Source organism: Rhododendron vialii, chromosome 8a (genome assembly GCF_030253575.1).
Source record: "Rhododendron vialii isolate Sample 1 chromosome 8a, ASM3025357v1".
NCBI classification, from domain to species: domain Eukaryota; kingdom Viridiplantae; phylum Streptophyta; class Magnoliopsida; order Ericales; family Ericaceae; genus Rhododendron; species Rhododendron vialii.
The window spans coordinates 13,642,221-13,670,208 of NC_080564.1; the positions used below are offsets into that span (position 1 = coordinate 13,642,221).

A 27,988-nucleotide genomic window follows, 5' to 3' on the forward strand; every position below is an offset into this window, starting at 1 on the left:
TATTCAATTGAAACAACAAAGTCATGTAACCAACCCCAAGCTACTGACCTTTTTTTTAGAATTATAAAGCTACCGACTTTTGATGAAAAGATCCTACCAAGCCAAAGGAAATTTCTCCCAATCAACTTTGTCAGAATCATTCTACTTCACTCCTTACTATTGAATGGTCACATCAAAGAGTAGTCACAGAGGTCAACAGAACTAAGCATTTTTGTCTACCCAAAAACCCGTGATACATTGTTCACAACATTTAGCGCCCACAGTGAAGATAAGATGTGGATACATAAAGCAATGAACAAATAAATTAGCTGTGCCATAAACATGCTTCAGAATACCCAAGGACATCAAGAGAGATCTTAACATGAATTAATCAAGCATATAGATTCGAGAGGCAATGTCTTGAACCAACCAGTCGAACCCTTCAAGTAAGCCAGCCCCAGTGTATGCGCTACAGCCCACAATTTCCCAGTGTCGAGTTTTATCCAGCCCTTCAAGGTTGAGCACCTGCATTTTGTAAATACGAGACAAAGATTCAGCTCAAAGAACTTAAAGTTGAAATCCGTGGATATGTTGCTTGATTCATCTCCCCACCACAAACCCACTTCTCCCCGTGGGTCCGTGACAAAGAAAGAGAACAAAAACAAGAAGTAGAAACAAAAGCAGTCATCCTCTGGCAGAGAATGGGAAAAAGTTGTTGGTTTGCCGCGGTCATTTATCTACACACTGCAGAAGATCCGACAAGCAGGGAGAGGCAAAGTCATTGCACGGGGCATCATCTGGGAACTCATACACAAGCTTCCCTAGTAAAAGGCCAATCATCAACTTTCATGTGTGAACTGGAAAGAGTTGCATATACTGTATAGTTCATAAGTAACTACCAGTGCTGAAGATCATCATCCTGCAACCATCCAGCACAAAACTACTGCAACCCTCATTACCGGATGAGTCCGATGGTTACAATTCTGATAAGGGTTGCCCGATGAAGGAATCGTTAGGTGGCTGCTAATCATGGGCTAGATATTAAGTTCCAGTTAGACATGCTTGTCTTTGTCAGAGAACAAGCCTTAAGGCATGAACTGCTCCTACATGTCGAAAAATCGAACTTTACGTGTACATTTGATCTGCTTAACTTGTTCAAAAGTTTTTAGTCGATAGTTCATCGTCACTATTCAAGTCTATAGCCTGTGGTATCTGTTAGGCCTCCACTGCGAGGTACATCCCTAAGCAACTCCATACAGTACCACAGGCGCACTCCCATCTCCAAGTAAGCCTGCCTTCGAGCACTACGCCTCCAAATGAGTGAGGTTACCTCCGAGCGCCTTGCCTTTGAATGAGCAACTGAGCAAGGGGTTCCCTCTCAAGTTCAAATATCCACATAGCCAAACTTAGGCAACTCGAAAAGCTTTAAATCAACCATGATCAACACAGATTATTTGAGAAAGTCTCTCACTGTAATCTCTAGCTTAGTCTTCTCATTTCACTGACAAATATGGGTTGTCAAAATGGATTGAGTGCATAAAGTTCAAGCATTCAACCATAAACATAGTCCAATTAAAAATTGTAAGCATGCCCCCCTTACCTTAGCTATTTCATGTGGCGATAGAGCACCTTGTATGTCTTGTTTATTGGCTAGAATTAGTAGTGATGCTCCTGATAGCCTCTGTCACAAGAGAGAAAGAGGGAGACAAGGGTAAGCTCTACATTAACATCGACCATGAAACTGACAGCACCACATATCAGTACATGTAGGTGATATTGATACCCAACTGCACTATTTTATGAGGCACTAGCCGCACTAAACAAGAAAATGAAGGGAAATGATGGAAGATGCTCAAAACGGAAGATGGATTTATTTTTTGGTTGAAGAGGGCAAATATGTGCTTCAAACTAAACCCGTTACCCCTCTTCCGAAAAGTAATCAGATCATGGACCATAAATTCAAGTTATTCAAATTAAGACAGATCTTTGAACATATCACAAGGTAAACTTCGTGAATGTAGAATAATATTGCCCATTGAATGCATATGAGCAATCCCATTAGTAATAATAGGATTTTTGAGCAATCCCATTAGATAGATAACTATGCAAGGTAGCAATCCAGTCTCCCGGCTTGCGAGTGTTTCTCTGGCTACATAAGTTGTCCTAGAGAGATAATGAAGAAACGGGTTACGTTGAGCCATAAGGGAACAATTGAACTTTTACTGCTTCAACTTTGATTAGGCAAGATAAGGTTTTTTTCACAAGTTTATGATTAAGTTATACTGAAAGAAAAATATCACAAAAGTTTTTTTCACAATTAACAGATCTAGGAGGTTACAGATTGACTACAATTAAAGTTATTTAACGATCCAGCAATCTTTTCCTTTCTCCCCTTTCAGGCCAACAACTAGGCAGTTGCGACTTTTCTTTGGCAGTATATCCACATTCAACCTTTCAAGAAGAGAAAACCCCAGATACCAAGTCGAAGGTATCCTAAAACAATCATTCCAAGACATAGCACTTTCCTATATACTTCACCTATCATTATCGAAGAATTTGCATAACATGGAGATAGTCTTAACACGGTGACAAAAGCTAGACTCAACAAGTCAAGACATTCTATCTCCAGGCCAGTCTAGAAAGTAACATGCAAAGTTGGGAAGCCAAGTTGCCAACAAATTTAGTAAGGTCATAAAGAACTTACATGTTCAAGGTCAAACATGACTAACAAAAGTGATGCACATTGAAAAAGACAGAGAGTTTACCATCACCCAAGACTTCTTCACTACACTGTAATTGTCCAATGGAAGATAAGTATGAGATTATCAGAATAAAAAATGGAGATCTCATAGATATTTTGGCAACAAATTCCAACTACTTTGTATTTTATTCTTTTATTGAAGGATACATGACCATTATTGCATCTATCTTCCGACTTGAGATTCGAAATAGAAAGCTGTAGAGGATCCTTAACCATCTTCCTACACAACATATACAAAGTAAGCCCGTGTTTACATTGATTACTGCAATACATATTGAATAAATGTCAGTGGCAAGAAAAGAACTTGGATTTAATTTGTTCTGATCCAAATCTTCTCTGCGATCAAAGAAAAAATCAAAATCGTTTCCATAAACAACTAATCACCCATTAGAGAGAGAGAGAGAGAGAGAGAGAGAGAGAGAGAGAGAGAGAGAGAGATCCCTTCATGGTGACTCCGATTCTTCAAGGAAGAGTAAACAGAAATTTTGACGATCCCTGAGAGTGGTGATTGCATCCTCTATGGTGACACTCTCGTTTTGGTGACTGACATTGGGAAAGAGAACTCGGGTCAAGGCGTTGCGTGCATGTTTGAGTTAGAATTCCTCAAATTCCCATCTCAGGAACACAAAGACATGCCAAATCTTCATATTTGCTAGTGGATACATTTTATTTTCTAAGCTATTTGGATTTACAAGGTGCCTTACAGCCTTAGGGAAAATTTGGTGTACTCACAGTTCAAGGTAAATTCAAACTTACAAAATATGGTTGCTGAAGGAATGTCCAACTGAATATGGCTGAGATAGATCTCATAACTTGATCAAAATGTCAAAGTGGGTGCTGAACATAAATAGAAGAGTCATGACACTCAGACTACGGAATGCTAACTTTCTGTTGGCAACTGCATAGTTTTTTTCTTTAGAGATAACAGTTCATAAATATCAAAACAACAAGGCACCCGGTCCAGATGGTATGTCAATGGCCTTTTTTCAACATTGTTGGGGGACGGTGAGGGGGGAAGTGATGGGAATGTTTCACTATTTTTGGGAGCATGGTGAGTTTGAAAGAAGCCTAAATGCATCTTTTGTGGCTTTGATTCCTAAAAAGGGAGGTGCGGAGGATATTCGGGATTTCAGACCTATCAGTTTATTGGGTGGAGCTTACAAATTGCTGGCTAAAGTGTTAGCATCTCGTATGAAGAAGGTAGTGGGGAAGGTTGTGTCGGAATCTCAAAATGCTTTTGTCCACGGTAGGCAAATTCTTGATGCGGTTTTAGTTGCAAACGAATGTGTGGATTCGAGACTAAAGGCTGGCATTCCGGGGTTAGTGTGTAAGTTGGACATTGAGAAGACATATGATCATGTTAATTGGGATTTTTTGCTTTATATTATGGAAAGAATGGGTTTTGGAGGACTTTGGAGGAAATAGATAAAAGCTTGCATATCTTCAGTTAGAATGTCTGTTTTGGTGAATGGTACTCCAACAGGGTTTTTTCAGACCTCTAGAGGCTTGCGTCAGGGTGACCCTCTCTCCTCACTCCTGTTTATTTTAGTTATGGAGGTTCTTAGTCGGCTAATAAAGAAACCAGTGCAAGGTGGTTTTTTGCAAGGTTTTGAGGTGGGAAGAACAGATGGTTTGGGGATGATGGTTTCTCACATTCTATATGCCGATGACACTATTTTGTTTGCAATGCGGAGCCAACACAGGTGGGTTACCTTCGTTGTGTTCTTTTGTGCTTTGAGGCGGTCTCTGGCCTTAAAGTGAATCTAGGGAAGTCAGAAATGATTCTGGTAGGGGTAGTCGATGATATTGGTGCTCTTGCTCAGATTTTGGGTTGTAGAGTGGCGTCATTGCCGGCGATGTATTTGGGCATGCCGTTGGGCTACTCTTTCAAATCAAAGGCAGTTTGGGATTCAGTTGTGGAACGTTTTCAAAAGAGGTTAGCGGGATGGAAGTGTCAATATATTCCAAAAGGAGGTAGATTGACACTTATCAATAGTACGCTATCCAGCCTGCCTACTTGCCTACTTATTTTATGTCTTTGTTTGTTATTCCAGTTTCGGTTGTTAAACGTTTGGAGAAGATTTAAAGGGATTTTCTTTGGGGAGGAGTGGGGGAAGAGTTTAAGGATCATCTTGTTGATTGGGATACGGTGTGCACTCCTATTCATGAAGGAGGATTGGGAGTGAGAAGGTTAAAATTGTTTAATGAAGCTCTGTTGGGAACATGGCTTTGGAGGTTTGTTTGTGAAAGAGAGAGATGGTGGCCAAAAGTGGTTGTTGCGAAGTATGGATGTGAATGGGGAGGATGGTCTTCCCGTTTCGTGAACTTGCCTTATGGGATGGGATTGTGGAGGGGTATCATGAAAGGTTGGGAAGCCTTTGTAATCTATACTCATTTGGCAGTTGGCGGAGGAAGAGGGTGAAATTTTGGGACGATGTGTGGTGTGGGGAAGTGAGCTTGCATGTGGCCTTTCCGTGTATTTATCGCTTGGCTTGCGAAAGGGATGCAACCATCTCAGATTATCTTCTTCACAACGATGGGGCTACGGTTTGGGATATCTGTTTGCATAGAAATGTTAAAGAAGGGGAGGAGGAAGCCTTGATGGCTTTATTTTCTAGATTGTACGGTTTGCAAGGAATAGGAGAAGGAGAGGATGAGATGCGTTGGAAACTAACCAAATCGGGTCTTTTTGAGGTGAAATCTTATTATCAAGCATTACGGGGGAGTGGTAACTCAACCCTTCCGTGGCAAGCGATTTGGAAAACAAAAGCTCCGTTGAAAGTGGTTTTTTTGTTTGGTGCGCGGCTCAAGGCAAAATTCTTACAATCGATAATCTGATTCGTAGACGGAGAATAATTGTTAACTGGTGTTGTATGTGTAAAAGGGATGCAGAATCGGTGAATCACCTCCTCATCCATTGTTCGGTGGCATGGGAACTTTGGTCCACGGTGTTATCTTAGTTTGGATTACAATGGGTTATGTCGAGAAATGTTTTGGAGCTTTTAATAGCTTGGAGGGGTGCTAGAGTGGGCAAGCAGAGAAAGCGCATACGGGCTATGATCCCTCTTTGTTTGATGTGGACTATTTGGCGTGAGAGGAATTCGAGATGTTTCGAAGGGGTCGAGAAGCCTTTATTTAAAATTAAATGTTTTGTGGTAGTTTGTATAGTTGGGACAAGGGAGATTGTAATCCCTCCCTTGATCATTTTTTAGAGTGGTTTGAGTTGTTCTTTTCTACTGGTGGTGTATAGGGCCTTTTTGTCTTGATGGCCTTTTTTTTGTATACGGGTGGCATTCCCTTAATGTCTTCTTTAATATAAATATTTACTTATCAAAAAAAAAAAAAAAAAACAACAAAGACAGCAAGAAATTCAAGAGAATGAAGCCTGTATAAAAAGATGACGAGGGTGCTAACTAACAAGGTCGTATACAATACATGGGCTGCACAAATTCCAAAAAATAGGTCTACAAAGGGATGGCCCTAGGTAGACTCAAATTAAAAGAAAAATCCTAATGAAATAAGTCTTTATATGAAAAGTGCACTTAATAGTTTCAACCAAATGTCTGGCACTCAATTTCAACAAATCGACGGTGCTCCCTTCTTCTTTAAATTAAGCACGTTACAAAAAATATAAATATAAAAAATGAACCATCTACCAAATCTTGCTTTGATGACACGGACTAACACCACTTCCAATAAAAAAAGTAGATCCATAACCCCTTCCAAACCACTCCCAACCAACATAAGACTGATGCCCAAAGATTCCAAGCCTCTAAACAACGCGTAAGGAGATGTGACACAGACCCACCATCGCTTTACAGATACAACACAAATAGCAATGATCTTCCTCCTCTAAATTAGATTGGCCGCAATATAATTCTTGTCTTAGGCAGCACACCACAAAATGGCTACTCTTTCAAAGGGGGTACTGTCCCCGCATAGCCTTCCAAGGAAAAGCAGAGTCGCGGCCACCAGAAAGAACTATAAAGCCATCCTCTCCTTGAACATGATTTGACAAGCCACTACAACAGCTCCACAAGTTTCCCCAACTCTTAATCTTGTAACTCCCAATGTAGTCGATTGTCCTACAGTACATTTAGTATGTTTATTGAGAGTAACATTGGGTGGGTTTATTGAGTAAATGACAAGGAAATTTTGGTTGCACACCCTCTCTGAAAATATAGGGAGTTACAAGATTGAGAGTTGGGGACATTATTGACCCACCATCCTCTCCAAAAACCTTCCCGTCTAATTGGTTGCGCACCCTCTCCCCATCCAGTAAATGATACTTTAAATTCCTTCCCAATCCACAACAAATCTCTCTGAATCTTTTCTAACCTCTTAGAAATTGAGAACGGAATATAAAGAAAGGAAATATGTAAGAAAGGTCGACAATTTACTCTTGACACATACAACCCAAATGCCCCCTGGGCCCTGGAAAATAATATCTACATGTATTGTACCTTCCACCCCATCACACTCTTCTTATATTCCCAACAACTGAATCACACACCACCTTGACCTCAAAAGTAGATCCCAGAGGTAAACCCAAATGGGTAGAAGGGAAAGTCCCCCCTTTACAACCCATCAGAAAAGCTAAATGTGTCAAATTTTACTACCTCCTCCACTGGAAAAATCTCAGATTTCTCATAAATTAGTTTTAAGACCTGACACAACCTCAATCACAACAAAACAAAACACACCTGACATAACTCATTTGAGTAGCATCGGCCCCACAACAGACAATGGCATAATCAGCCTACCATAAATGGGTCACCCTATCCCCCATTCAATCCACTCTCCCCTTTTGAAAGCCTTCCAAAAACCTATATTGCCCTAGGAAGTGCGGGACTCAGATTCTCAATAATAAGAGTTAACAATAAAGTTGATAGCTCGTAGCCTCGTACATAGGTACCCCATGCCCCAATAAGTCACTTTTGTCTAAGCCCCCAACAAGTACACTAACGTGGTTTTCAACCTTATATCTTCTTTCATATCATGTACGTGCTTCATCACTTTACGGCATGAGGAATGTGTTATCATACTTAGCCTAGAGTTTGGCAAGGATAGTTTGTGTAATGGTGTTGCACGTTAGGATGACTGCATTGAGCTCCTCCGTTAATTCTACTTTTGGTATAAAACAAACTCAAGTTTCCAAAAACAAAACAATTCCTAACAGACAAATGCATCTACACTGATTGAGAAAGAGGGATACATAAATATGTAAGTTTATTGTCTAGAGAGATTAACTGCAACTTCAATGAAAAAAAAGCACAAGAAAAAAAGAAAGTGACCTCTTCCTTCAACAGATTGTGAAGTTCAAATTTGCAGTCATCAAGCCTTCTTAGATCTGAACTATCAACAACCCACACCAAACCGTCAGTTTGCTCGAAGTAGTTCCTCCAGTATGATCTGATTGTCCTTTGGCCCCCAACATCCCATATATTCAGGGTATACCTGCCAATAACATAATAAGTTTAATTCCCATCCCCCTCTGTAACAACTTGCCTAAAACTGTTAAACACTTACCAATTGTGTTGCATATTAAATAAATATGTTAAATGGAGAATAAATATCAAAGCTTCTACATAGAGGGGAAAAGAGGGATTCTAAACCTCAAAATTTTCCAATTAAAGCTAACAAGGGATCCAGTACTTGTGAACCCAACTATGAAAATCATACAATTCAAGTACTAGGATAAGCAGTTAGGAGTAGGCACAACCCTAACAGGGGATCTAGAGGATATGAACGCAAAAAAATAAAAGAGGAAATCATAACCACAAACAAATAATTAAACTCCTGTGGGCTACGTCAAGCTACAGTTTTTACTATGATGATGAAAGAATATACAATAGAGTGTCCCTACCCAACAATCTACAGCTAGGGTGACAAACTTACAAGTTGTGAAAGTTGGTACCTGCGCTGAACAGTACATTGGTCTCCACACTCTATAGCCATACATGTTTGACGCACTGTGTTGAAGAACTATACTTCACCCCGGGGAACAAGCAGGGTACAGACTTTGGGGCGCCCAAGGTTACAAAGTAATTAACTTCTAAAAAATGATATTCATACGTAAGATAGTATGAATATTATGTTTTAATAAAAAGTGAAACTGTTGCGCTTGCGTCTCATAAGAACAACTGAAGTGATGCCAATTTTTTAGGAAAACTCAGAAAATACGGAGAGAAGACAATAATATTTAAGAACTTGAGGGCATTTTTTTTGGAGGGGGGCCATGGTAATCCCTGGCACCCCCATCCCTTTGTCCCTGATACACCCATTAGTTAAAGTATTAGCAACAACTAAATTGAAAAGTATTGAATAAAAGACGTGTGCCTCTATGGGAATGTAATGGAAGGGGAGAGGAGGGGGAAACAGAGAGGGAAGATGAAGCTAACTTGTCGTAAGTGATGGTCTTGATGTTGAATCCCAGCGTAGGACTGATAACGCTTGTGTCCTCACCATTGATTTTCAGCACAATTGTCGTCTTCCCTGAGTTATCAAGTCCCCTGCAGCAACAGTTAAAATGCATAACTCTACATATCTATGGATATCAATGCATGTGATGTAATCATGTAGAGAGTGATTTCTGAGCATACACCATCAGTATTCGCATTTCTTTCTCTTTCCGCTTGATCTTTCGAATGATGCTAAGCAGCCCCATCGTCACAACTGTCTACACTCTACCCCAAATCAAGGGAAACAATTGATATTGATTGTATTTGAACCTGTGATCATCTGACTCAGAAATTATTTGTTTCTGAAATATCCTCTCATCTTTTAGAGCATCCGTTCACCCTCAGCACATCATGGGCCAAATTATAACCTACAATCCATAGTTCATTTTTAGCATACACACTCCATCAGACTTTTTGACCCAACCTCATTTCTCTAATATTGTTTCTTTATCCCATCCATCATTTTTACCTTCAATCATTCTCTTCTCATATAACTGGTTGCACACGCAACACTGGGATGGGAATATCATAAAAATTCATCATTCTCATGCAGCAAATAATCAATCTTGAACAGATCTAGCCCTCAGTTCAATCATAATTTTGACAAAACTTGACTGAGGCTTTTTATCAAATAAAGTAAATGCAAGGACAAATGTGCATGTGGCAAAGAGAACCGGAAATAGCTAATTGAGAGAGGAGTAGAAAGAGAGATACAGGGAATGAGATAGACACGACAAATCACACCAAAAATTAACAAAATGCATAGCCAATTGGACAAATCACACCATAAATTAACAAGAGAATAACTGTACAAAATCCAGAAATTGTAGGGTTCACAGATTGAAAATTTTATTCCTGCAGAGACATATATAACTTGAGCTGATGAGGGTAAGAGAACCTGATAGTCGATGGCACAACAAAGGAAAATGCACGAGAGAGATGAGAGAATCAGACCCACTACCCAAAACATACTAAAATATGCCCTAGTCTGATGGAAAATGGCTAGCAGTAGATATTCTACTTCGCCAAGGAGACATAAGCATGTAAAACAGCAAATAGCTGTATCACCTTGTGAACAGTGTACATTTTCTCCTCTAGCTGGTCACATCTCTTTCAAAAAGCTCCAACAATCCTATCTATTTTACCTCTCATTCCATATAAGAATATATCTTTCGTTCTTTACACCTATGCAGGGGAAAGCGTCATGGACACCTCTTGAAAAAAGTTCCTCTTGGAAGACCTAGGCCCTGCTTGGAGGAAGGGGTAATATTAGAAGGGGTAAATGGAGAGGGGCCCATGCCTTTTCCTTCGTTTGGCATGCCAATTACCAGACCCTCTTATTTTCCACCCCCTCTTCGTTTTCGCGAGTTCTAGGGTTTCTTCGGTCTTACTTTTGGGCTCCTCCTGAGGTCCCCAAATTTAATCCGGCTGTGGAGGGGGGTTTTGTGGACGAAGATACCCCTCGTTATCCCCTTTTCCCACCCCCAGGCCTCGTCGCTTTACCATTTCTGTTGCTGCCCTTTTCTGGTCTGTGGAGGAGAGGGTTTGGTGGCGATTTGGTGGCGATTTGGTCGATTTCTCCTTCTGCGAACTCAGGTATGGCATAAAATTCGTGCTGTAATGTTTCTCACGCCCTCATCTTCGTCACACGATCTATATATCGATTCTCAGATCTGTTTTTATGTGTGTGACTGTGTGTACGAGATTTGGTTGTCAAGCCCTCATCTTCATCACGCCATTATCTCTGTTTGTGTTTGTGTGTATATTTCGTACGGGATATACGGTTTATAGTGATTTTTGTGATTAGGATTTTTGGAACAGAATTTTTTGATTACGGATTTGCAAACAGATTTTTCTGATTACGAATTGATTATTCAGATTAGGGTTGTGCAAACTGATTTTTGTGACCAGCGTTTGTCAAACAGATTTTTCTGATAAGGGTTTTGCGAACAGATTTTTTTGATTAGGGTTTTGCGAACTTGTTATTCTGATTAGGGTTTTACGAACAGATTATTCTGATTAGGGTTTTGTGAGGTGATCATTTTGATTAGGGTTTTGCGAACAGATTTGTTCTGATTAGGATTTGAGAAATGTGTTAAATTTGCAAACTGATTAGGGTTTATTGAATCATTATTTGTGCAGATTATTTGTGCATATTGTTGTAAAAGAGTAGTAAAGGTTTATTTGTGTAGATAATTTTCTGAACCTTTGTAATTAGGGTTTCTTTTTCGCGTAGTGTAAGCCCTTTTTTTGTTGTTAGCAGGTTGTGTAAGCCCACTTGTATTTGTGCAGGTTGTAGATGAGGAATACTTTTTGTAGGTTCGTTATGTGTATTTATCAGGTTTTTTGTGTTGTGGTAGTGCGTAACAAGTTTTATTGCAATTATAAAACAAGTTGGCATTTCAAAACAAAGAAGCAGTGACTTTTCGATACTTGACATTTGGAGTAAATTTGAAAGCATAAAGTTCATAAATAACGCCATTACATAACATTACAAGTTATACTTTTGGTGTATTCTAAATTGCATGAAGGCCTTTTTTAGGTTTTTTTTACGATGGCAAGATTAAACAGAACAGAAATAAGGAGAAGAGAAGAGGAAGAGGCATTTATTGCGTTAAATATGTACATTCGTGCTGCAATGGGTGTGTTTCGGATGTATTGCTTCATTGTGTCAACGGCACATTATCCCCGTCCTGAGTTGTCTCCTAATCCAAACTACTACCAGACCCAAGTAGATGCCGTCAATAGGCTTGTCAATGGTAATGAAGTAGATTGCCACGAGCAGTTAAGGGTAAATAGACATACATTTTTTAGGTTGTGCTGTCTACTTCGAGGTGTTGGGTTAGGAGACTCGCGAAATGTTTGTCTTGAGGAGAGGGTAGCCATTTTTTTGTTCATCCTCGGTCACCATACAAAACAGAGGCGTACGAAATTGCACTTTTGGAGATCGACTGAAACTGTAAGCAGACATTTCAATGTCATACTCCAAGGTGTGTTGCGCCTTTTCGACATGCTCCTAGTCAGGCCCGAGCCCGTACCTCCTAACTACGATGACAGTAGATGGAGTTGGTTTCAGGTAAAGTTCATTTGAATTGTTTGTAAATCTCCTATTTGGTTTTCTCTACTCTTACCATATGGACGTAGTATTGATTTTGTCGTATTAAAATGTTGTCGTAGAATTGTCTCGGGGCATTGGACGGGACGTACGTGCCAGTTAATCCCCCGGCAGTTGACAGGCCACGCTATAGGTCAAGGAAGGGTGAGATTGCCACAAATGTTTTAGGTGTTTGTAGTCGAGACCTAAAGTTTGTCTTTGTCTTGTCTGGTTGGGAAGGGTCGGCCACTGACTCTAGGATCTTGGCGAACGCCATTTCAAGACCCGATGGTTTGAGAGTCCCCCGTGGTATGTGTCAATTCCTAAGTTCACCTTCCTTTCCCTCTATTCCTAGTATGAACCATTCCTTTAATGCCATAACTTCCATTTGGAACAGGACAATACTACCTTGTGGATGCCGGATACCAAAATGCTGAGGGTTTCCTAGCACCGTACCGCGGCCAGCGATATCACATTAACATTTGGAGGCAAGGTCACATGCCTACTACGAAAGAGGAGTACTTCAACATGAAGCACTCCGCTGCTAGGAATGTGATTGAGAGAAGCTTTGGTGTGTTGAAGATGCGATTTGCAATATTGAGATCTCACTCCTATTACCCCATTAGGACTCAAACACGTATCGTGACAGCATGTTGTCTTCTCCACAACCTCATCAAAAAAGAGATGCCCAACGATCCCATTGAGAACGAATACACGGCATGGGAACATGATCACATACACGATGTCGAGGCAGATGATCACATCACTACCATAGAAACTTCCAATCAATGGACCGGGGAGAGGGATGCGTTGGCTACAGCCATGTACAACCATTGGCTAGGAAATGGTGGGGGACAAGAGGTTTTCCCACCATGACGAAGTTTCTTTAGTGTATTTGTGTTCAAGTATTTGAAGAACTTTTTATGATGTAAACATTCTAATTGCGTTTCGAAGAACTTTTATGATGTAAACATTATAATTCAAAAACATTGTAGTAAGTTCATTGTAATTCAATTTTCGGTTTGTAGTTCATAATAGACTTGTGATATAATCATTCGTTGTCGACCTTAAAATATATTTTCAGCAATGGATACCCAAGAAGGTCATATGCCTACAAGAAAGGCTGCAAAGACGCGTAGGGTGTGGAGGAAATCCGAAGAGGATGCCCTCATGAAATGCATGGTCACAGAAATCGATGACAAATGGAGGGCGGAGAATGGGTTCAAACCTGGGTTCTTCACCGTACTTGAGAAAGAGATGGACAAGGTCATGCCGGAGAGCAAACTGAAGGCCTCCCCCCACATTGACTCCAAAGTGAAGTATTGGAGACAAACTTATGCCAAAATAACGGACATTCTAAAACTTAGTGGGTTTGGGTGGGACCATGTTAACAAAAGGATTGAAGTGGATGATGAAGTTTGGAAAATCTACGAAGAGGTAACTTCCAATATTTTAATTCATATGTTATGGCATGGGATGATATACTAAGATTGTAATCTTCGATTAGGCGTACCCTAGGAAGGCCAAAGAGGTTGGTGGGAAACGTTTCCCTTATTTTGAGGATTGGGAATTCCTATTCGGAAAGGATAGGGCCAATGGAGAAGGGGCGGAGGTTCCTTCGGAAATGGCGCGATCGCAAACAAATGAAAATGCAGCCCATAATGAAGACATTGAGGAGAATGAGGATTGCTACTATCCATACTTCGGTGAAGAATTTCATGGCACCCCCACAAGTGGACTCACGGGAATGCCCAATGAGATTCCTTTGGGCTCGACACCTCCGGCCTCCACACCTCCGGCCTCCACACCTCCGACCTCCACACCTTCGCTCTCTACGTCTTCACACTCCGCACGTCGTACGTCACTCCCGACGTCCACTCCTCGGACCTCCACACCTCCGGCTAATGCTGGAACTCAAGGGGGAAAAAGAGGACACGAATGGGTGATGTGGGATCCCTTGCTGCTAGCATGGAGGTATGGCTCGAGAAGAGTGATAGTCATATGGAGAAAATCACCAATGCAATGGGGTATTCGAAAGACGTATCCGCTCGCCGCACGCAAGTGCCGCAGGAGCTTGAAAAGCTTAACTTGACAGATACCCAAAGATTTAAGTTAGGTGCCATCATTTGTGCAGCTGAAGACAGGTTGGACCAATTCTATGGCATTCGTGATCACTTGAAACAAGCTTGGGCTGAGGCCGTCCTAGATGGTATAGTCTTTGGTCCCGTGTAGGCATGACGGGGAGGAAGTAGACTTGAAGTTTTTGAATTGGCCGATCTATAACTCCTAACCATATATGGCCCATTTTTTGACGTGGCCGGAAAATCACTCATATGCATGTGGTCCCTTATTTTGTAACAGTTAGAGCCTTTTGTTCATAAGCTCTTCTTTTTAATATGGTTTGTAGTTATGAAACGATGGTGTACTTATATTAAACTGAACATAAACAATCGTGTATTTGAGGATGTAGTTTGATTTGTTAATGTGATGTCTAATGCAGGTATATGGGTTATCTATGCATTCTACTTATGTTTATGGGCAATGATGAAAATAATTCGAACATTAATTAAGGTAGATACCTTGGCGGGGTAACATTAGTTGCAGCCATGAGTACCCTTATGATTAATATGTATTGTCTGAGCCCAATCCAGGCATTAGTACCATTTGAACTGCAGGTTACCTGTGTATGTTTTGGCCTATATTTATCAGGTTTTGGCCATTGTTGGAGACGGGGATTGTTACTTTTTGTTCTTTTTATCTGTTGCAGGTGATATGTGTGTGTTTTATCAAGTTTAGGGTTATGGTTGTGGTTGTGGCCTCCGTTTATATGCTGCAAGCTTTGGCCTCTGTTAGTTAGTACCCTTTCAAATAGTTGGCTATGTTTTTGGCTATCATTTGGTTCTGTTCTGTGGATGAAACTGCAGGGTTTGTTTATGTTTTGTTGCTGCATTTTTGGGTTATTTCCTGCACACAGATTCTGGTTCTTTAAAATTGGGGATTGGTTATGTTTGGTGCTTGCATTTCTGAGTTAAAACTGCGGGTTATCGTTCAGATATTTTGGTGGCTATGATGAAAGTTTTCTGAGCCACGAATTGAATCAAAACTTGCATGTGTATTTTGAACGAAAATGTAGCCATCAACTGAGCCAACACCTGTTGTCCACTACCAAGTTGGTTTCTGCAGTTTTCTGTGCTGCTATGTGTGTGTGTGTGTGTGTGCAAACTGCAGGGCATGATGTTTTCTGACCTATTTTTGAGGCAGTGTTGTGGATAGATGATTGCAGAAAATAGCATGATGTTTTCCTAGTTGGTTGGTTTCTGTTATGGAAATTTGGGAAATGCTCCAAGTGGGTTTCTGCAGTTTTCTATTAGCTTGGTTTGTTAGTGCTGCTGTTTATGCAATGAGCTTGGTTTCTGCAGGTTTTTGCCCTACGTATATGTGTCAAAACTACAGGTTTATGGCCTCTGTTAAGGTGTTAAAACTGCAGGGATTTTGTCCTGTTTTGTGCCTCCATTTCTGAGTTTATACTGTAGGTTTTGGTTCATGATTTTGGGTCGTTATGATGAAGGCTTTCTGAGCCACAAACTAAGCCAAAACCTCCCCCATAACCTCACAAGAATGCAGCCACAAAGTGGAGCCAAAACCTGCAGTTTTAACCCATAACCAAAGGCCAAAACTTGTTTGTGGGTTATGTTATGGCTCTGATGTACATTTAACAAGACAATCGTGACGTGTGTGTAGACTTGAAGTTTTGGGTTATGCTTGTGGTTCTGCCCTCTATTTATATGCTGGAAGTTGTGGCCTCTTTATCAGTACATATTTTGGTTTTTTGGCCTCTGTTTATCAGTTCCTTGTGCCTCTATTTGAGGGTTAAAGTTGCAGGTTTAAAAGTATATCAGGGGGTGTGTGTGTGTGGCAATGGCAGCAAGTTTTGGTTCTGGTTTTGTGCCTCTATTTGTGGGTTAAAGCTGCAAGTTTTGGCCACTATAGGTGGGTTAAAACTACTGGTTTTGGCCACTATTGGTTCATGCATGACTAATGACAGAGGGCTGTGCTTGTCTGTTTGGTTCAGTTTTTGTTTAGTGTTGGCTCTGCTCATCTGTCTGCTTCAGTTTTGGTTTAATTTAGGATGTGCTTATCTGTTTTTGTTCAATTTAAGCGGTACTTATCTATTTTGGTTCAGTTTTGGCTATGCTCATCTGTTTGCTATAGTTTTGGTTCAGTTTTGGTTATCCTTCTCTGTTTTGGATCAGTTTTTGTTGAGTTTTCGTTGTGCTTATCTGTTTTGGTTGTGTTTTGGTTGGCCTTGTCTGTCTAGTACAGTTTTGGTTCAGTTTTGGCTCTCGTCATCTGTCTGCTACACTTTTGGTTCAATTTTGGTTCTGCTTGTCTGTTTGGTTCAGTTTTCCTTTAGTTTCTTCTCTTCATTATCTATTTCGTTCAGTTTTGTGGCCTATGGTTATGTTTTGCTCAAGTTTCTGCCATGGTTTTGGTTCAGTTTCCTGCACACAGATTGTGGTTCAGTAAAACCTGCAGGTTTTGGTTTAGTATTGTGGTTCTATTTGTGCTTGAAAACTGCATTGGTTGGTTCTGTTATGTGCCTTTGGTTCAGTTTTGGTGAGGTGGTGTTGGTTTATATTGTGACTCAGTTTATGGGTATATACGTGCAGGTTTGTGGCCTTCTGTGTATGTGTGAAAACTGTGGGGCTTTGCTTAAGTTTTGTGCCTGCATTCCTGAGTTAAAACTGGGGGTTTTTGCTCAGATTTTTGTGTGGTTATGATGAAAGTTTTCTGAGCCACGAACTGAACTGAAACCTGCATGTATATACTCAATGAACAAGCAGCCACATACTGAGCCAAAACCTGCAACTTTGACCCACAAACAGAGGCCAAAACCTTTGTGTGTGTGTATCTATGTATGTGGCTATGATGAAAATTTAACAAGACACGTTGGGGACTTAGGCGGGGCAATGTTTGAGAGGGTCATTTGGCAACTCATGTTGCAGCCTAGTCCTTGCAAAAGATGTCTACAAATCTGAGCTACATGTTTGCAACTATTTGACTACAAAAGTCCTTTTATATATGGTACCATTGTTACTTGTGTCGTAGTTTGTGTCCTAAATGTGTCAATTGGCGATGATGAAATTTGAGCCAAATGCGGTTTTTTTTTTCCAACTATTTATTACTGATTAAGAGGCATTTTGGTTCATGCGTTTGTGGTGACTTATAATGTTATTTTCGAATAGATTATTCAATGACAGGTGAAGAAAAAGACTATTATTGGGTGGTTTTCGTTGGGCGTAAGCCAGGCATCTATACAACTTGGGGAGAAGCTCAACTCCAAGTTAATGGATACTCAGGAAGCATGGCGAAAAGATACAAGACATTCGATGGAGCCGAAGAAGCATTGCTCAAGTTTCACGAGAAGAGATACGAGCTCACAAAGTTGGAAGCCAAAAGTTCCACATCTGCAAGTGCGGTGGGACTTCAACATGAAATCAATGGATGCTGGTCGTTTGTTCTATGTTTTTTTTTAGGTTTCGTAGGTTGTATTTTGTTGGCACTTGTTCTCCATTCCGAATGAAGTTGGACGTTCCAATATTATGTAAAATTCACGTGTTATGAACGGAGACAAGTTGTAATTTATTTTAAATGAAGACGTTTTAACATTATATTCGAACATCATGAATAGAGATAACAAATGACATGACATCCATGAATAATGCTATTTATTTTTCCGCCATCTTGACCTACTCCTCGGGCCCTTCAGGAGGAGGAATGAAGCAAACACGCCAATCTTCAAACAGTGGAAATTGAACATTTCTTGCCTCCCTAGCTTGTTTGTTAACCTAAGTCAAAATGAAAAAATTAAGAACAAAAAATATCTTGACATTTCACAAAAATTTATAACACTTTATTAAGTCTTACTTGGACGAATGCATCCCAAACGTCGTCTTCAGCCACCACCATGTTTTGACTTGCATCCCATTCAAACCCAGGACGATCAAGCAGGCTGACAATGATGAAGCAAGTACGGCGCCACTTCTTTATCTTCGCTTCAATATGCCATTCCTCAATGCTAGCATCGGGAAAATCATTGTTCATGAAACGTTTCAAGTAGCTCGTGTAACTTGGACGAAAGTGTCCACTGCTGGTGGTCCACAATCGGGACACCGCCATTGATTTCAGTTCCGAAATCAATAGCATCTCCTCAGCCTGGACCCAATTGTGACGAGGAGGCGGACGACCAGCCATACAACAAAAAAGAAATATGAAAGAAGTTCTTCTAATTGAAATTATTGAATGAGTTTGAACCAAGTTTGCTTGCTATTTATAACCAAAAATTCAACAACTATTCAACTACATATCTACCATTCAATAATATATCCACCATTCAAAAATATATCCACCATTCACCATTCAACCAACTTTCACTTTCCATTCAATCTAAAATCATACATTCCATTCAATTCTATCCTAATTTGTCTTTTCATTAAAACAAACAAAAACAATTTCCAAAAAAAAAAAAATCATACATAAATATGAACAATTTATATTAAAAACGTTTTTTAATATAAATTTTATAGAATATACGTTTTTTAATAAATTCATTTTCTAATACTTCCAATTGTGCAAACTTGCTTAAATATATTAATTTTTAAATTTATATACTGGTTTTAATACATAATCAAATATAACTCTGCACATGGGCAAAATAGTAATTTGACATTTTTTTCCATCATCCACCCCTTCTTATCCCCCAATTCTATAAACCATCCAAACGAAGTTAAATTTTATCCCCATTTTTAATACCCCATCCAAACCACGTATTATTTTATCCCCCCTTCATATACATCAAATCAATGTGGGCCAACCCATCAAAATTAATACCCCATATTATCTTATCCCCCCTTCATATTTTTTACCCCCAATTTTTTTCCCGCATCCAAACGGGCCCCTAGGGTCCTAGGCCACTAGTTATTAAGGGAAAAGAAAGAAAGGGCGAAGAAGAGTGTATGTCAAACAAATAATGACTTACAGTGAATAATTGTGTAGTTAAGTGCGTGTGTCTATATATATATATATATATATATATAGGAATTTTCAAGTGACGGATCCCTCATTTTGTTAAAAAATGAGGGACTTTCATTTTCCGATCAAATTTTGAAAATCCGAACCGTTCAATGTGTGCAGAACGTGATTTTAAGGGTCCCCACGAGAAATCAGCAAAAAAAATGACCGGGAAGGGCGTCATCCGAGCAGTTTTTTTTTTGAACCGTTCAATGAAAACTGCTCGGGTGAAGCCCTTCCCGGTCATTTTTTTTGCTGATTTCTCACAAGGACCCTTAAAATCACGTTCTGATCACTTTGAGTGGCTCGGATCATCGAAATTCAATCAGGAAAGGGAGTCCCGCATTTTAATAAAATGAGGGATCTCTCACCGGAACCTCTCTCTCTCTCTCTCTCTCTCTCTCTCTCTCTCTTTCTCTCTCTCTATATATATATATATATATATATAAATTCTCAAGAATCTCAAACAGCATACCATCTTGCTCTTGTTTGCAATTCATTAATCATAACTTATTTTTAATGGCAACAAAGAATCAAGTCACCATATGGCTTCTGGCGTACAAATTAGCAAGTTCAGATGAAATCAACACAGAAAGGCTACTGGCGTATAAATTAGCAAGTTCAGATGAAATCAACACAGAAAGGCTACGGGTGAAAGCCGAGGGTAATGAGAGATAACAGCGGTGGATGGTTGAATGCTTGAACAACGGTTTTTTCAAAGAAAAGCACAAACTAAGCAGATAAGGTTCAATTTCCATGTTTAAGAAAGAAACAGCGCGAAGATTAAGATTTCAAGCCTTAATTAAACTGAATGAAGCCCTAATTTTGTCATCGTATAACTCCAATGAAGCCCTATTTTTTCATAAACTAGGTCCGGCCTCGTGCAAAGCACAAGAATCATGCCCGTTGAAGATGATGTTTTTTTGCGGTTTGTGGCTGAAATGAATGTTGTTTTTCTTTGTTAGCATGTTGAAGCTCACATTGGGTTTGGAAAATGATTGGAAATGGCATATGAGCATATCAAGAAGTATAGCGTATTTGGCAGGAGCTGTACATCAGGTTTGGCATTAGATGTTGGTAAATGGTAGTATTAACCAAGGGAAGAGCAGCGGTAGAAAATGGTAGTAACTAAAGGCTTGAAATTGTTGGAGAAGACACATAACCAGATTTCTTAGCCATTGGAAAGTATTGCAAGATGAACGTTTGGAAGGAAAGCAAAGTATTGACACTAAAAGATTTGCTAGGTTAAGTATTGACACAAAATGATCAGGCATTATGTGAGCAGATGGCCTAAAAGTTGAGGCAACTGTTTTGGGGGCTTTCTGGTAAAGGTTTTGTTGGCAATAACTCTAGACTTTAGATTCTTTTTCCATGCTGGTTTGAAGGGCGCTGGAAGAGGAAAATAGTTGGAAAATAGATATTAATATAGGCGTGCAAAGATGATAAATTCAGCACATCTTGTCTCCATAACAGGGAGACACTAAACAGGAAGACACACAATAGCTAACCGAAGTAGGAAGACACTCATGCAAGTGTGCACAGTACTACTCCCATTATGTACGAACCATGCGTAAATTCATGATACAGTGAGCAATAAAGACAAAATGGACAAAGCACAGAGCACCCTTTTTTTTTTATCCGAAGCACGGAGCATGTTGGTACTGCAAAATAGCTTAATAAAATCTTCGAGCAATGTTGTTCTCCAAACTATAGAGTTCAGTAACTGAAAACGACCTTAAGAAAGAAATCTAGTGCACTGCCTGTGTAGCAAGATCAGCCTAGAAATATATACACAAGACATGATTCTTAGAACTGAGATCTATAGTAATAGTCTTTATCAGCAACGAAGACCATGTCAGAGTCCTGTAACCTCAATCTATTCTGTAAAATTTCCATACGAATAGGCTAGAGACGGCCCTTTTGTTGCGGTACTTTCCACTCAAAATTATTCATGCAGAAAATAATTTCAGCAATGGTCTGATCATGGAAGAAACTCTTGAAATGATGTGTGAAAACCTGCGATATAGTTCTCATTTGGTAATGTAGTAAATTAACTAACAAATATGACTAAGTTAGCGTAAATTAGGATAGAACCTGATTGAATGAGACCTGCGGTGTGTAAGCATATGCAAATTGCAGAGGATAAGAACACAATGATGGAAGCGGTAGTTTAAAAAGAACACAATGAATAGAATATGGGAAATGTAAGAAGAAAACTTGTAAGAAACTTAAGAGCTCAACAATATAGGTCATTTGTCAGAGAGCCCATTGGATTGCAGGATCAGGTGAGGAAAAAAGGGACGTAGAATCTTACATATCCCAATATCTTCTTCCCGCTCTAAAACAAAGCCGCTCTCTTTTGCTTTCGCAACACAGTAATAGAACTATGAAAAAGCCAAAAGCCCTATTTATGACTATAACTACCTGAATCTTGAGGAAGTTATTTTAGACTATAAAACAACCACCCTTTTTTTGAAACATGAAGATTCTATAAAAGTTGTATGCTTACTGAATCTCGCCAGGAAAACGGGTGCGGCATAAGGAAGGCAAATCTCAGACTTTGAATGGCGTTTCGAAGCTGCCAAGAGAGAGCGAGAGAGAGAAAGGGACAAAACAAAGAGCAGGCATTATGACAGGATGAAAATAAAAGCAATTAGCATTTCACAAATACACTGTGTAATGAGGCATTTAAGGCTCTATAGATTGCACAAAATCATTTGGTAAGATGGGTTATCCATACGCGCGCGTGTCTTCCTCATTTTGTGTAACATGTAGAATGCTTACTTTTAAGAAATCCTAATCAGCAACAGTGATCATTGAAGAATAATGCCTAATAGTAGTTGAATATGCAAACCCAAAAGTCTATACTACTTGTAACTTTTGACTTCCAAAAAATAGCTCTGGAATTTAAGAAGAAAGCAACAAAAGCAAACATACAATGGTCCCATTTTCTCAACAACAAAGAGGTTGCGGCTCAGATATAGCACAAGAAAAGGTGTTTCCCACAATGGCTGCAAAAACAGTTGCCCCATTGAGAGGGGACCAATGAATGCTATTATGGTGCCTTGTTATGACACAGTTCACTCGAAGAAAGTGGGCTTACGAATTTGGCTAGCTTTTGGTTCATTGACGTTGATCTTATCCTATCTATAGAATATTGTATAATCACCACAATCTCTATGCAGATGTTCTATTTGCCGTCCTTAATGTGGGCCCACGCAGAAAGCCAAAAACATCATACGTGGGTGATTTACGAATATCATAGATACAGGGTAAAATCCAAACATAAACCATTTATTTTATGTAGTTATCACCAAAATTTATCTAATATCGACTCTGATCAATACTAAACAGCATGATATGGATACCTACAACAATTTCCCTATGGGATCAGTTCAGTGAGTACCAGGTGTTTTTCCTATTGCAATTGGTTTGCGGCTGAAGCAATCATCATACTACGGTAATTATAAACTTTATACCTAAATCATATCTCATATTTACTTCTAACAATTACATCCTGAAATCAAAAACACAGGTGGACGTCTTGCAATACGTGGTCCATCTACTTTCATTTTCAATCCACCTATTCCAGAAGCAGCGCCACTCCACACATGGTAACAACTATCCATATGCATACATAATTAATTCAATTCAATTATATCAGTCTTAATTTCAGTATTAATTCCAACCCCTTAAGGTGTGTGGCAAACACCAACAAAATCAACAAGCTCCCATGGATTACACCAGCAAATCCACAAAGAGCCATTCAGAAAGAACCAAATGCTGATGAAATAGTCAAGATTATCAACTTAGCTATCTCAGTTGATCAGGTTATTTAGCCTTAATAATAACATAATGCACATTTACTAAAATCTGCTCATATACACATTTTTAAATAAAATAAAATTATAGCCTCATGCTGATCCTTAATAAATTACCCATCTCAGGCTGAATATCCAAGTGTACAGGGCCTCATCAAAGTCGTTGATTTCAATCAGAATTTCATATATCTGACTTGTTCAAACTGCAATAGAGCTACCAATAATATGGAAATGGCGATTTTTGGTGTAACTTTTGTGATAAAAAGGTCTCACCACTGCCCAGGCAAAAACTATCGTTTCCAGCTGCCATCAACTGATTTCCCACTTAGCATGACAGAGAATATTTTCCATTTGCACACTATAATTAACTTACCAACATGATTAAATTAGCTCTCTTCGTAAAGAAACACAAAGTAACCACAAGAAGAGGTCAAATAAGAGTTTTTTAAAAATCCTTTTGTGCCCCTAGGAAGCCGTATTACTCTATGTCAAATAAGAGCTCTCCCTCCAAGGTATGATAAATACAACTGATTGTGCAAAGTAAGAATACAAAACACTAACCTTCATGCCTTATCAACAAAATTCTATCTCTGATGTCTTTCATATATTTCCTTTTTTTATACTGTTTTCAGTCCAATGTCTAAAGAATAGTCTATAAATGCTACTGGTTTCAACTTCCCTTATATATTTCATTCATACTTAAGGTTAAATTATTTACAAACTCCTCGCTTTTATTATTGTTATTTTTCTGTGGTCATATCCAGTTTTCTCCAACATATAAAATTTCACATTATGTTTCTCAATGTAAGATCAAATTTAATGAAGAAATCAAAAATGCTACAGGATCCATTGTTGCAACACTATTTGAAGAAAAGGCAGAGGAGCTTTACAAAATTACTGCAGCAAAATTGGTTGACAATACAAACGATGTAGGTTACAATAGCTTTAGTTGATTACATTAAGTAAATAGAATAAACACAGCTAATATAAAATACTATGCAGGGTAATCTATCAATGGATTTGATTCAAAAGCTATCCTCTCCAAAAACATGTGTTGTCATCTTGAAAACCTATATATACAGTTATGGGGGAATCAACCAATGTGTACAAGCACCCAAGCAAGCACGACTCCAGATTCTAGAACCAAACACCCTAAAGAAGCATGACCAAAACAATTTTTGCAACAACCTCAGCAGCAATTGAGAGTGACATGGAAGAAGATGAACAAGCACAGGAAAGCATAGATCTATCAATCAATCCTTTTGTCAGATCCCAAAAGAATAGACATTGTAACAAAATCTTTTGGTGTGCATGATTTGCAACAGTGTCTATTGTTCTCACTTCAAGCTCTTTTAACTATTAAAGCAAATCTTTTGGTTAGCATGATTTGCTTTGGAACTCCTACCCTTATGTAACTAACTCCACTATGACTTGTAAGTGTATGGAAATATATGCAGACTGCTTTCAAACCATATCCCATTATAAGCTGCTTAAATTTACAAATTCTACTATCCTAAAAAGACAACAGGCATGAAACACCTCGTGCTAGCATCGGCTGATCACCTAGGAACTATATAAAAGAGTACAACAATCCATATACACGAAGTAAAAAAAATCACAAATAAAAATTAGATCTTTACATGAATTAACTCAGTACGTAACCAGAGTCAAGGGTTTGGGTCAAAATTAGGGCTTCTTACTTGCACAATCAGTGATTCTGAAAAAGACCCAAAAACAGATGAAATCTGTTGCTACAAGCAGAGGCTCAAAGATCGATCTTCATCTCTTTCGCAACTTCGAGATACAGAGTTCAACAATCCATATATACCAAATAAAAAAAATCACAAATAATAATTAGATCTTTGTATGAATTAACTCAGTACATAACCAAGAACAAGGGTTTGGGTCGAAATTAGGGCTTCTTACTTGCAGCTTCGAGAGATCTACGGAGAGAGAGAGAGAGAGCAGAAGAGAGACGCGATCTGGTCTCGGATGGCCGTTCGTGCGGAAGGCGAAGAGGACGTCGGGGTGGCGTAGGACGGCGGATTGGACGATGGAGAGGAGCTGGTCGTGGGTGAAGGAGGAGAGGAGAGAGCGGGCATCATCGAGGGTGAGTTAGGGGGGCGGCGGCGAGGAGGTCGGGTTGTTGGCCGCCGTTGTTGTCGTCCATGGCTGGGTCTGTGGAAGGAATTACGGCTTGGATTGAAGCGGCAGAGGAGAGAAAAAATCTGGCCCTTTATTAAAACCCAGTTAAACCATAAATTGTCCGAAATCGAGGGGTAAAATTGTAAAGGAGAATCTGGCATGCCCTGGGCAATTGGTAAAATGGGTGAAATTAAAGGGTAAAATCGTCCCAAATTGAAAATTGGCAACCGAAAGACTCCTTCTTTTATATAATACTAGGTGCATGCCGGCGTGCTCGCACGAGGATTTCGTGCCCGTGAGCTTCTTTGTTGGTGAATAAATTGGCATGATATGAAATAACTAAACTAAAATAATTGGAGGGAGAACTGTGGGCAAAAGTAATTTACATAAATTTACAAGTGCTTAATAATTCCAAAGCCAAAGTTTCTGCCATCCATTGAACTGATGCGATGTCAGGGCATCCAACCGAACATATGGAAAAAGTTCCGAAAAAACATAGTTGTTGTGCAATGTAAAGAAAATGCCAGCATGACTATAGTATTAAGACGGGTTAGGTGATTGGGAAATCAAGAGTCAAACTGTCCAAAATGAGAGTTGATTGTCTGGTTGTCTCCATTGTCAAATTCCCAGGGCATTTGAAAACTGCGAGGAGAATTGCCTGCGCAATTTTCTCAGTTTGATAATAGAAAGTACGAATTTTTTTGTAGGACGATTTTGGAAAGTGGTAAATCTTCAAAGCTTCATTTTGAAGCAAACTCCAAATGGGTATTCCCTTAACCAAGTAGTTCGATGTATGTCGCCGAGTCGGAGAGTCCCACTGGAAAGCATCCATGGGACAATAGCCAAATCTTTTATTAGTATTGTCAATTGGACTTTCTACCGGGAAATTTGACATCTCAACAAATCGATTCAAATGTGTAACTGAAATTCATACGATGATACTTGACGCCAAGTTAAACACAAAAGAGTAGCTCTCTCATGTAAAAACAACCACAACCACCCAAAAAATTAAATTCAGAATTCACAAATTCAAATGCATGCTACCAAATCAAAAATAAGAGAATGGCAAATACTCAATATAGCCGAAAACGTAAGCAGTTGAAATAGCTACTTTGATTATTGTGCTTTCAAATGAATCTTTATCATCAATTTTTTGTATTGTATGCACGACCTTCTTGTTGGAAGAATCTTGTATTTTTCTAACCATGCAAAGAAAACCATTCAAACATTTCAACAAACATGCAAAGTGCTAATGCTACATAACTACATTCACTTTGTAGAAAAGAGATAGCAAAAGTTTCTTGTGGGAAGAATCTTGTATTTTTCTGACCATGCAAAGAAAACCATTCAAACATTTCATCAAACATGTAAAGTGCTACTGCTACATAACTACATTCACTTTGTGGAAAAGAGATAGCAAAAGTGGGATAGAGCTGGTCTAATATTATTTTGCATTCTCATTCACCTCTTTTCTTTTCTTTTCTTTTCTTTTTTAATCTTTATCGGCCAAATCGCCCACCAGTGGACTCCAAACCAGCCTTCTAAAACACTAGCATGGTGCACTACACTTGATGTCGTTCCAGAAAGCACATCACCATCGAAAACATGATTAGGGGGAAACATTCGCTGAACTACGTAGAACCGTTCAATCAACTGAGTACCAGAAATCACATATAATAGAATATCTATACCCTTCACCGTAGCTACCAAATTGGCTCAAAATCCCCAATTCCAGTTAACCCAAACCCTAATTCGAATTCCAAACAATCGAACGAACAAGTTATAAACAATCGATTTGAGTTTAGCCACAACCCTAATCTGACAAAAATTGGAACAATGGAGAGAGAGAGAGAGAGAGAGAGAGAGAGAGAGAGAGAGAGAGAGAGAGAGAGACCTTGTCGGCGGATGGAAGGCGCTAAAGGAGGTGGCGGTTGCCGGCGGTCGCGGTGGTGGTTGTGGTGGTCTGGTCGGCGGTGGCGGTGGCGGTGGCGGACGCAATGGTGGTGTTCGTTGGTGGGGTCGTCCTCCTCTTTCTCGCTCTCTCTCTCTTTCTCTCTGTGAAGGAAGGAAGCAGTGGAGTGGGAGACGTGGCTTGACATCGTGGCTTACTGGCTTGAGAGCTGGAGGGCAATAGGGCAAAATCAAGAGGCATATTGGTCCCAAATTGAAAAATGTCCACACCCTTTCAATATTTTTTTATTAACAGGTTAGATATATATATATATATATATATATATATATATATATAATGGTTGTAATGGTTGTAAAGGAGAATCTGGCATGCCCTAGGCAATGGGTGAAATTAAAGGGTAAAATCGTCCCAAATTGAAAATTGGCAACCGAAAGACTCCTTCTTTTATATAATGGTAGGAAATAACCACGAAAATCAACATGGAAGTGCGAGACAACAGACTAGGTTTCGTACCTACTTCGGACTTGGATTTCAGAGTTCTATCTTCTTTTCGGAGAGGAGAAAGCTTGAGGTTGTGTGATCTGAAAATTCTTGCTCGGAGGAGAGCGTGCAGGTGAGGAATGGCGGAAGAGACGGTACTCTGAATTGGGTGAAGTCGTCAGAGAGAAATGGTAGATTGAAGAAAAAGGAGGGGGAAGAAAGAGCAGCGAGGGGAGGTTTGGATATTAACTTATTTTTCATTTT

General features: G+C 39.5%; 3 protein-coding genes and 1 long non-coding RNA gene across 7 annotated transcripts; 3 read left to right on the top strand and 1 right to left on the bottom strand.

The window, feature by feature from the left end:
* Nucleotides 1–126: 126 nt before the first annotated feature.
* Nucleotides 127–27,943, bottom strand: LOC131297895 (ADP-ribosylation factor-like protein 2). Of its 4 annotated transcripts, XM_058323095.1 has the most exons (7): nt 10,347–10,404; nt 10,100–10,158; nt 9,343–9,426; nt 9,142–9,252; nt 8,035–8,197; nt 1,580–1,660; nt 127–504 (listed from the first exon to the last, which is right to left on the bottom strand). In XM_058323095.1, exons 3-7 carry the CDS (start codon nt 9,405–9,407, stop codon nt 367–369), a joined length of 558 nt encoding a protein of 185 aa, XP_058179078.1. In that variant the 5' UTR covers nt 9,408–9,426; nt 10,100–10,158; nt 10,347–10,404; the 3' UTR covers nt 127–366. The 4 variants fall into 4 exon arrangements, with proteins under 4 accessions (XP_058179078.1, XP_058179077.1, XP_058179075.1 ...); XM_058323094.1 differs by lacking the exons at nt 10,100–10,158; nt 10,347–10,404 and adding an exon at nt 27,762–27,943 and having other exon boundaries at nt 9,343–9,569; XM_058323092.1 differs by lacking the exons at nt 10,100–10,158; nt 10,347–10,404 and adding an exon at nt 27,758–27,943 and having other exon boundaries at nt 9,343–9,569.
* On the top strand, nt 10,467–14,655 carry LOC131297894 (uncharacterized protein At2g29880-like). The gene is made up of 3 exons (XM_058323091.1): nt 10,467–10,797; nt 13,380–13,732; nt 13,803–14,655. Exons 2-3 carry the CDS (start codon nt 13,382–13,384, stop codon nt 14,385–14,387), a joined length of 936 nt encoding a protein of 311 aa, XP_058179074.1. The 5' UTR covers nt 10,467–10,797; nt 13,380–13,381; the 3' UTR covers nt 14,388–14,655.
* LOC131297893 (protein ALP1-like) lies at nt 11,620–13,188 on the top strand. Its single transcript, XM_058323090.1, has 3 exons — nt 11,620–12,277; nt 12,379–12,604; nt 12,693–13,188. The coding sequence occupies exons 1-3, from the start codon at nt 11,756–11,758 to the stop codon at nt 13,169–13,171; spliced, it is 1,227 nt and encodes a 408-aa protein (XP_058179073.1). The 5' UTR covers nt 11,620–11,755; the 3' UTR covers nt 13,172–13,188.
* LOC131297897 (uncharacterized) lies at nt 23,694–25,572 on the top strand. Its single transcript, XR_009190390.1, has 3 exons — nt 23,694–24,116; nt 24,190–24,995; nt 25,104–25,572. It is a non-coding gene; the product is annotated as an uncharacterized LOC131297897 (long non-coding RNA).
* Nucleotides 27,944–27,988: the final 45 nt, after the last annotated feature.

Bases quoted from the DNA above. Each gene is read 5' to 3' on its own strand.
- LOC131297895 (XM_058323094.1), bottom strand. From the start codon at position 9,407: ATGGGGCTGCTTAGCATCATTCGAAAGATCAAGCGGAAAGAGAAAGAA. The intron at 1,661-8,034 runs GTCACTTTCTTT...CTCTTGTGACAG, and splicing joins ACAATCTGTTGAAGGAAGAG to AGGCTATCAGGAGCATCACT. The intron at 505-1,579 runs GTAAGGGGGGCA...TACAAAATGCAG, and splicing joins CGCCACATGAAATAGCTAAG to GTGCTCAACCTTGAAGGGCT.
- LOC131297893 (XM_058323090.1), top strand. From the start codon at position 11,756: ATGGCAAGATTAAACAGAACAGAAATAAGGAGAAGAGAAGAGGAAGAG. The intron at 12,278-12,378 runs GTAAAGTTCATT...ATGTTGTCGTAG, and splicing joins GTAGATGGAGTTGGTTTCAG to AATTGTCTCGGGGCATTGGA. The intron at 12,605-12,692 runs GTATGTGTCAAT...CATTTGGAACAG, and splicing joins TGGTTTGAGAGTCCCCCGTG to GACAATACTACCTTGTGGAT.
- LOC131297894 (XM_058323091.1), top strand. From the start codon at position 13,382: ATGGATACCCAAGAAGGTCATATGCCTACAAGAAAGGCTGCAAAGACG. The intron at 13,733-13,802 runs GTAACTTCCAAT...ATCTTCGATTAG, and splicing joins TTTGGAAAATCTACGAAGAG to GCGTACCCTAGGAAGGCCAA.